The 10000-nt window shown below is 33.9% G+C and overlaps 1 protein-coding gene across 1 annotated transcript in view; it reads right to left on the bottom strand.

Moving 5' to 3' along the window:
* Window positions 1-4327: 4327 nt before the first annotated feature.
* LOC137634665 (uncharacterized) overlaps window positions 4328-10000 on the bottom strand; it is a 16090-nt gene continuing 10417 nt past the window's right edge. The window contains exon 2 of the mRNA XM_068367143.1: window positions 4328-5232. Within this exon, the coding sequence (XP_068223244.1) occupies window positions 4633-5226 (594 nt within the window). The 5' untranslated portion in view covers window positions 5227-5232 and the 3' untranslated portion in view covers window positions 4328-4632. The remainder of the gene's footprint in view (window positions 5233-10000) is intronic.

Raw genomic sequence — 10000 nt, 5'->3', positions numbered from 1 at the left:
CGTGGGAAACCAGGAATCTGGGTGGGGAAATGCCGAAAAAAAAAAAAAAAAAAAACCGAGTAATTTGCAGCAATAATAATGGTCAAAAATGTATAATAAACACATGATAACCAGTTGGAAAAATATATATGGTTCGTGTAAGGGGCGTCAAAGTGCCATATTTTTAAAAGTTATCAAAAAGACATATTCTAAAAGGAATAAAAACACATGAACACCAGCTAAAATAACTCTCCACCTAACCTAACCTAGGAGCTGTATCCTTCCTTACTGGGTAGATCACCCTATTATTATTATCATTATTATTATTATTACTTGCTATGCTACAACCCTAGTTGGAAAAGCAGGATGCTATAAGCCCAAGGGCTCCAACAGGGAAAATATCCCCGTGAGGAAAAGAAATAAGTAAAAACGACAGGACGTTTAAGAACAATAATACCCATTACAATATGACCTCCCTTAGATTGCCGTATCCTTACCTACCCTCCTTAGACAATCGTTTCCTTCTTATGGGGACTAAGCATGTCCTGTGACACCACACCCCTCCCTTAAGAGTGTCTTATCTTTACCCAACCCTTAGACCAATGCATATCCTAAGGTTACCCTAGGACTAGTCTCAACCCTTTGTTTACTTCTCAAACGCGTTAACACCTGGCGAAGTAACTAAATTACATTATCATTTCGTAAATCGTAAAACTAGCTTCATATTATCGCATTTTAGACTAAGATAAACACCAATATCAAACCATTTAACGGCTCATCTGTTCCGGCAAGCGGTACATCCTCGTGGGTCACTTTTAAAGTGTCAGAAGTAGGAATATTTGCATTAATCCTTACCTTATGTTTGGGAGGGTGAAGGTCGATTGTCATCTGTAAATGGTGAGAACAATAAGCCTGTTCTCATATCATATGGGTGACTATAATTTTCATGAAACTCTAATGGGTCTAATGAAAATAACAAAAAAATAAAAATAATAAAATAATAACACTCGTAATCACCCTCAGCCTACACGGTGTTCAAAATGGAACTGAAGAGAAAATGGGTTAGGGATGGGACAATGGGTGTTCTAAAACTAAATCCTGGAACTTATGAATAAGTAGGGTACTTGTAAGCCGTTAATTGATTTAAAAACATCTAATAAATAAGTCTTGTAAAAACACAGAAAGCTCTTCAAAGGGATTGAAATCCACGCACGCGCAATAACCCACCACCAGGCTGCATGGCATCATGTCTTTTCATAATGGAAGTTCCTTTACTCCATTCCTAATAACTCCTTCAATTTCTAAAAATAACTGTTACGATGGTGAATAGGTTTTAATAATTTTTTTTTTTTGCGTTAAATATGATTTAATATTATACACGATTTTCCTGATGGAATTAAAGGTAGGCCTAGTTGTTATAGCGGGTGACTTACAACATTAAATGAAAAAAAAAAAAAAACGCTGTTTTATATGCAAAAACAAGAATGATTAAATATAACGAAAGCATAGGCATGACTTGAGCTTCGTCTCAGCTCCTAATATTTTGAATTGGAATACTTTTCAAATTTATTTTTTTCTATGACTAATTTCAATAACCTATGAGTGAATGGACTAGAAATAATTACTGAAATTACCTGATCGCAGACTCAGAATTCTCCACAATTATCCGGTAATAAAAATATTTGAGCATTTTTAAATGGGGTTTTATTGTAATTATGAAGATAAATATATTTTAACTACGTTTGAATTATTTTCAATGGTGAATGGCATTCATACAAAATAATATCCATAGTTGTCATCAATATTCAGATCAGGTAAAATAGTACTTACGAGTTTTTACCACTATTCGGGGGAGTGTTCCATAAGGTGGAATTTTTCATTTTATCCGTAAATAATTATAGTATGATATCAATAAATATTAGTTTTATTTTTCAAATGTTTCGACACTAACAGCGTTGGTATCAAGTTAAATGCAGGTTGCCACTCGTGCGATAATTTTGTCTAATACGATGCACGATACTTATCTTACGTATTGTGCGCGTTTGTACAACAATTTCGAGGTTTGAGGGCTGATATATATATATATATATATATATATATATATATATATATATATATATATATATATATATATATATATATATATATATATATATATATATATCTTTTGTTTTCAGTTAATTGCAGGTTGCCAATCGTACGATAATTATCGTGATGTACGATTATTTGGGGGTACGGTACGATACATATCTTAGGCACAACAAACGAACAGGGGCGAAAAAATAACCTCTTCCCAACTTAGTTTGTGGAGGGAAAAAAATAATAAATACATAAAAATATACAGTAATCTACTAATTTAGGTAACCTTTCTTTTGTACCGGATACTTTTTGGAAAAAAAAAAACAATGGTGTCCATTTTGGATACATTTATTATTTTTCCCACTGGAAACAGTGCCATCAGTCTCCCAAATGTAAACAATGGACTTAAAATCTGAAATAGACTTCGCTTTTTAATCAACCGATACTTAAGATATTATGCCCCACACCCCATTAAACAAAGAGAAAAATGCCAGACTAACCAGTGCTCGTTCACTTCTTATAGCGAATTCTAGTTTAGCTTGTAATTAACGTATTGTATATTAACCACTTAATATTCCAAAACTAGTTGTAAAACTAACCTGTTTAGTGCATTAGCCTAGAAATTAAATTAGCTTACCATTACCATCTCGACCAGTATGGGTGCAAAAAAGAAAGAAAAAAATAAAGTTAACAGAAAATACAATATAAAAGTCTACCAAAATAAGAAGAAAATGGATTTGCTATATTTTAGAGAAAACTGTACTTTTAAATCCTATGGGAAACTACTAAAATTCTGAATTGGTTATTGACGGTTTTATTATCATTTTGATTATTACTTGCTAAGCTACAACCCTAGTTGGAAAAGCAGGATGGCATAAGCCCAAGGGCTCCAGCAGGGAAACTATCTCAGTGAGGAAAGGAAATAAGTAATTAAACAATATTAAATATTTCAAGAACAGTAACAAAACAAGTGAGCAAGTCCTGAACGCGGACATGGTCCTCGTAGAGGACATACCTCCGCCAAGGTGACCTAGAGCGCCATATGTCCTAGAATCATGAATTGATGTGACTTCGACCTTCACATGACCTTGACCTTCACGTGACCTTCAAGTGACCTTGACCTTCACGTGACCTTGACCTTCACATGACCTTGGCTTCAAGTGACCTTGATCTTCAAATGTACTTGACCTTCACGTGACCTTGACCTTCAGGTGACCTTGACCTTCACGTGACCTTGACCTTCACGTGACCTTGACCTTCAAGTGACCTGCTTGACTTTTGACCTTCAAGTGATCTTTGTTCATTTGCCACTGATACTTAATATGACATTGATATAATGCACCAATATGACCTTGACCTTTGACCTTTATAAATTTGAACATCACCCATGGGTTGCGCCTGGACTAGGACTTCCCTGTTGGCTTATGCAAAAGTCAGTGCTTTATTTCTGTCTCTTGATATGGCCACTTATGTCATAGTGACACCAGTGACCCCTGTGACCTTGACCTTGGGGTGACCTTGACCAAAATTTAATCAGTTCTTCCATACACATTGGGGAACTACTTGGCCAAGTTTGAAGTGATTCCGTGTAGAAATGTTTTCTGTCTCTTGATATGGCCACTTATGTCATAGTGACACCAGTGACCCCTGTGACCTTGACCTTGGGGTGACCTTGACCAAAATTTAATCAGTTCTTCCATACACATTGGGGAACTACTTGGCCAAGTTTGAAGTGATTCCGTGTAGAAATGTGGCCTCTACGTTGTCCACAGACAGACAGACAAACAGAGAAACAAACAAACCGAACCGAAAACATACCCTCCTGGCGGAGGTAATTAAAACAGATCTTCCATATATATACTATAAAAAATCTAAAAATGCAAGAAAAAGAGAAATAAGATAGAAAGGTGTGCCCTCAAGCAAGACAACTCCACCCCAAGACAGCGGAAGACCATGGTACAGAGGCTATGGCACTTTCCAGGACTAGAGAACACACACACAAACATATATATATATATATATATATATATATATATATATATATATATATATATATATATATATATATATATATATATATATATATATATGTTTGTGTGTGTGTGTGTATGTGTATGTGTGTGTGTACTATATATGAACATGTTCAAGTATTTATAATTTTATTATATACCCAATATCACATATTTCATGTAGATCCTAAGCACAAAGACAACCTTCATCCATCGATATGAATAAATAAAGCAAATATTATAAGGATACATTTATTAGGTACCATATAAATTCGTAATATAATAGATAAAACAAAAATACGAAAACTGGAGTAACAACATAGACATGAATTATGTAAAAAGAAAAAATCTTGATGACATTAAATTTCAAGGTCTTAAAAGTAATTTTGAACACTTTTCCATAATGGTAGAGTTCATCCTTCTCATGGTAGATATTACTTGCAGCTTAGAGAGTTCCATCACAGGAAAGAACTGTTAAGAAACTTGAAACTAATAAAATATTCGAGTGACTTCCAGTTCAGACAGTCAGTAAGTTTATTGTGAGAAGTTTTTTAATTCGTATTTTTTAGAATCTTCCGGGATCACTGAAGTTTTCGATACCACTTACGAGCACTCTCCCTGCACTTTCACCCGCTGTATTCGCCAGGGTGCCTACGCTTTCGAAGGCGCTTCTAGCGAAATCTCCTGCTGATTCAGCAGTCGAGATACCGCTCTGGAGGGCACTCGAGCTGACTCCAGCGACGAGCTGACCTGCAGCGCTGGTAGCATCACGCGTTGTCTGGAATCCATTCCTGAAGACATCGGCTGCAAACCTACCAGTAGACCTGATGGAGTCCCCGATGAATTCTCCTCCACTGCCTAGGGCTTGTCGCGTCCCCTCCAGAGCATTAACCGTCGTCTCCCTCACAGCGTTATTGACGCCCAAGACTGCCTGTGTAGCCGATGTTAAGGCATCGGAAGCCATTCCGCTCAATTGTTCACCAATGGCACGGCCCGTGGTCATGACGCTTGAGAACAGCGTCGCCCCAATGCCAGTGGCTCGGCCCAAAGCGTCGGTGACGCCAAAAACGTCAGATTGGTCTGAGTCGGATTGGGGTGACGGTCTTGCATGGACCACGGCCGCCATCATCAGGATCCACACTAAGCTGCGGGAATTCATCTTGATCTGAAATTTGATAATATGAATTAAAAAAAGATATTTCATTTCACCTCGTCTTTTATACTATTGTAACTATTGTACGAGACCCGTCAAGAATAAAGGCTAAGATTTAGGTAGATATGCGCACACACACACATAGAGATTCAATCCTCCCCTCTCCCTTCTCTAACTACCACACGGCAGTTTGGAAAATTCGTGGGATATTGTTGTTTCCGAGTGGTTGTTGCTCGGCATGACAGGAAAGATATATTTACATATATATATATATATATATATATATATATATATATATATATATATATATATATATATATGTGTGTGTGTGTGTGTGTGTGTCTCTGTGTGTGTATATATGTATATATATATATATATATATATATATATATATATATATATATATATATATATATATATATATATACATAAAGAGAGAGAGAGAGAGAGAGAGAGAGAGAGAGAGAGAGAGAGAGAGAGAGGAGAGAGAGAGAGAGAGAGAGAGAGAGAGAGAGAGAGAGTCTTTACTATTTAAAGGAAATTTTTGTGTGGTGACCAGATAGTAAAAATATTGAAATGAAGACAGCTGATTAATTCTAAATTTTAAAAACTTACAATATTTTCCACACTTTATCACCTTTCCATATAAATTCTAAACGAATGTGCTTTCTTTCCGAATTTCCAAAGGCTTATGGAGTGCAGTTATAGAAGACTCGTCTCTACAGTTGAATTATTTGCTGTTATACGCTTCATTTTCTTGCAAAATGGGTATTACCTCTTCTTTTTAGTGTTGTAATAGCATGCAATCATTAAAACGTGTAAGAAAAAAAAAACAATTCAAATTTTGTTTACCGAGTATTGTAAACTTTCAATGCACTCCTAAATTAACATCACACACTCTGTGTATGTATATATGTATGAATTATTTTCTACTGGATTTTTGTTTTGGTAAACTTAGTAGCTGTATGTATGTATGTATGTATGTATGTATGTATGTAGTATGAATGTATGTATGTATGTATGTAGTATGTATGTATGTATGTATTTATGTAGTATGTATGTATGTATGTATGTATACTGTATTTTTCCTTTTAGAAAACTTAGGGACTGTTCTCATTTCATCAAAATACAGTGTCTCTAGACATTGTCTAATTGATTTCCACGATTCAGTTGTTCCCTATTAAAGTAAGTCACGTCTATATCAAACTTTCAAAAGTAATGTCATCAAATAATGATTTATTATTGTGCTGTAATCTTCATGAACAAAGACTTCTTTACAAATGTTTATAATATTTCTAAGTATAGTCCATTTCTTTTATCGAGACAGATTTGCACCGACTCGCAGCGGTGCCCTTTTAGCTCGGAAAAGTTTCCTGATCGCTGATTGGTTAGAATTATCTCGTCCAACCAATCAGCGATCAGGAAACTTTTCCAAGCTAAAAGGGCACCGCTGCGAGTCGGTGCAAATCTGCATCGCTAAAAGAAATTGACTTATAGTGAGACCAAGAATGTCATTACTGATCTCGTGTGAATGGGATCTCAAATCAAAAGAATTGTCGATTGTCATTTGTTTAGCTCAAGAGCAAGGAGGCTAGCTATTTAACCTTCTTGATCAGTATTTCGTTCATTTTTTCGGGTTGGATTCTGATCTAATAATCTGTTTTTTCAAGGTTATATGTCCTGAAGCCTCTTGTATAAAAAAAATCTCTCGTCTGATAGTGGAAATTCATTAACATTGACCTTGTAAACAATGTGAAGGACGTTCCTTTAAAAAAAAAAAAAAAAAAAAAAAAAAAAAAAAACTATGCACTATTAAATAAAATCTATAAAAGATCTCAAGTCTCACAGTTGGAATTAATAATCATTAACATTGCCCTTGTAAAAAAATTCAAGGACGCTCCTTTAGAGAGAGAAAAAAAAAACAAGATATCTGTACTGTTAAAAAAAAATCCATGAAAAAGCTCAAGTCTATATGGTGTATATAGGACCCTAAGATATGAAAAAAATATTAAATTATTATAAAAAAAAAAATGAAAAGGCGGGAAGAAACAGATTTTTTAATTTTTAGCTTTTTCATTCTATACTTTATAAGTGTATAGCGCAAAGAATATACTGTATATGGTGTATACTGGACCCTAAGATAAAAAAAAAAAAAAAAAATTCTTATAAAAAAAACGAAAAGGCGAGAAGAAACAGAATTTTAAATTTTTCTCTTTTTATTTTGTAATTTAGAGTTGAATAGCAATAAGACGTTCATTTAGAAAAAGAAACAAGATATCTCCACTGTTAAAAATGATCCATAAAAAACCTAAGTCTATATGGTGTATATTGGACTCTATGATACGAAAAAAACTTGGATTCTTATTAAAAAAAAAAAAAAACTGAAGAGGTGGGAAGAAATAGAATCTTTAATATTTCGCTTTTTTTATTTTATAGTTTATAAGTGAATAGCACTAAGAATAAATATATGTGGTGTATACTGAAAAAGAAAAAATTTAAAAAAATTTAAAAGTTGGGCAGAAACATATTTTTTATAATTTTTATCTTTTTTTTATTTTGCAATTTATAATTATATAGCATATTTCGCTTTTTTTATTTTATAGTTTATAAGTGAATAGCACTAAAAATAAGTATAGATGGTGTATACTGAAAAAGAAAAATAAAAAAAAATTGAAAAGGTGGGCAGAAACATATTTTTTATAATTTTTATCTTTTTTTTTTTTATTTTGTAATTTATGATTAAATAGCAATTTTGGTTTCTATCAATGATAAGCAAAGGAAATTTTGCCTCGTAAGCATCAACTCGAGTTACCTGGCCCCACCCTAATTTTTTCTTCTTCTTTTTTATAAAGGGCGTACGTGTCGGGTATCTTGTAAGCTACCTATGTGAACTTGGCGAAGGACATATAAGACCCCAGGTGGAAGAAGAAAAACTTGCGGATATCAGTTAAAAAAAAAAGAAAAAAAAAATCCTATAAAAAAATACCGGGATTTACCGTACATGCAAACGAGTTATATACTTCTATATATACTGATATATACATAGTAGTAGTATTTGCCTTATGATTTTTCTATTTCTGTCTTATGTGACAATATTTAAAAAGGATAATATGCCAAATTCTTCATATCATCTTACCTTATTCCACATTTTGTTGTCTTTTTTTTTCTTATTCCACCTTCTAAAACATTCAATATATCAAAAGAAAATTGTTACCATAATTCATTTATTACTCTGAAAATTATTCTTGAATATAACGAGCATATAAATTTTCTTCTCAATGTCAGTTAGGGATCGAGATTCAAGCAGTTAATGAAATTTATATTTCAACGCGATCACTTTGAGGTTTTCAACATCGCACGAGGGTCTGCCCCTCTCTTTTATTCTCCTCCTCTATTTCTCTTTCTCCCTTTTTCCTTATTCCTTCCCATCCCAAGCTGCCTTAGGGCTATAAACTGGATTGTATCCAGGGGTACTCTTCCTATCCCCATATTCCCCACTTCCCTATCCTTATCCAAGTTCAAGGTTTTCAAGCACCAGAAAAGCATTGGTGAGAATCTAGTTGGTTTAAGTCTAGTTGGTGTAAATGTATCAAGTTGATGTGAGTGAATCTAGTTGCTGTGAGTCTAGGTGGTATGAATCTAGTTATTATTATGATCATTGATTATTAATTGTTAAGCTACAACCCTAGGGAAAATAGCCCTGTGAAGAAAGGAAACTAGGAAAAATAAAATATTTTAAGAATCTAGTTGGTTTAAGTCTAGTTGGTGTAAATATATTTATTTGGTGTGAGTGAATCTAGTTGCTGTGAGTCTAGGTGTTATGAATCTAGTTATTATTATTATCATTGATTATTAATTGTTAAGCTACAACCTTAGTTGTAAAACCAGAATGCCATAAGCCCAGGGGCTCCAACAGGGAAAATAGCCCTGTGAGGAAAGGAAACAAGGAAAAATAAAATATTCTAAGAATCTAGTTGCTGTGAGTCTAGGGGCTATGAATCTAATTATTATTATTATCATTGATTATTAATTGTTAAGCTACAACCTTAGTTGTAAAAACAGAATGCTATAAGCCCAGGGGCTCCAATAGGGAAAATAGCCCTATGAGGAAAGGAAACAAGGAAAAATAAAATATTCTAAGAATCTATTTGGAGTGAGTCTAGTTGGTAGCAATCTGCCACAAACCGAATAGGACTAAATAGAAACTGGAAAAAACAGGGTTATTCCAGTAGCAGTGAATTTGCTTGAGGGTACACTCGGGCACACTATTCTATCTAATTTCTCTTCCTCTTGTTTTGTTTAAGTTTTTGTAGTTTATATAGGAAATATCTATTTTGATAATGTTACTCTTCTTAAAATATTTTATTTTTCCTAGTCTCCTTTCCCCACTGGACTATTTACCCTGTTGGGACCCCTGGGCTTATAGCATCCTGCTTTTCCAACTAGGGTTGTAGCTTAGCAAGTAATAATAATAATAATAATAATAATAATAATAATAATAATAATAATAATAATAATGATAATAATAATAATAATAATACCAGGATCTTGCATCAGCATCTGTCGAAACTTATAGAACAAGTTTATGGAAGAATTCAGAAGAGCACCAGATGTTAAGGCAGATAGAGCTGAGTATTATTCAGTTTCAGCAGGCTTTCTTTTTCCTCTATAACGTCAAATGCAGATGATTTTACTCTTTACAAATACTCCCCTCTTTCTCAACTATCCTCTTCACCTCATTCTCAGGCCTTCTTAATCTTTCCAAGCCCTGAATTTGAAA

Source organism: Palaemon carinicauda, chromosome 45 (genome assembly GCF_036898095.1).
Source record: "Palaemon carinicauda isolate YSFRI2023 chromosome 45, ASM3689809v2, whole genome shotgun sequence".
Taxonomy (NCBI): Eukaryota; Metazoa; Arthropoda; class Malacostraca; order Decapoda; family Palaemonidae; genus Palaemon; species Palaemon carinicauda.
The sequence above is the reverse complement of the archived record's forward strand: the minus strand, read 5'-3'. Positions and strand labels throughout refer to the sequence as shown.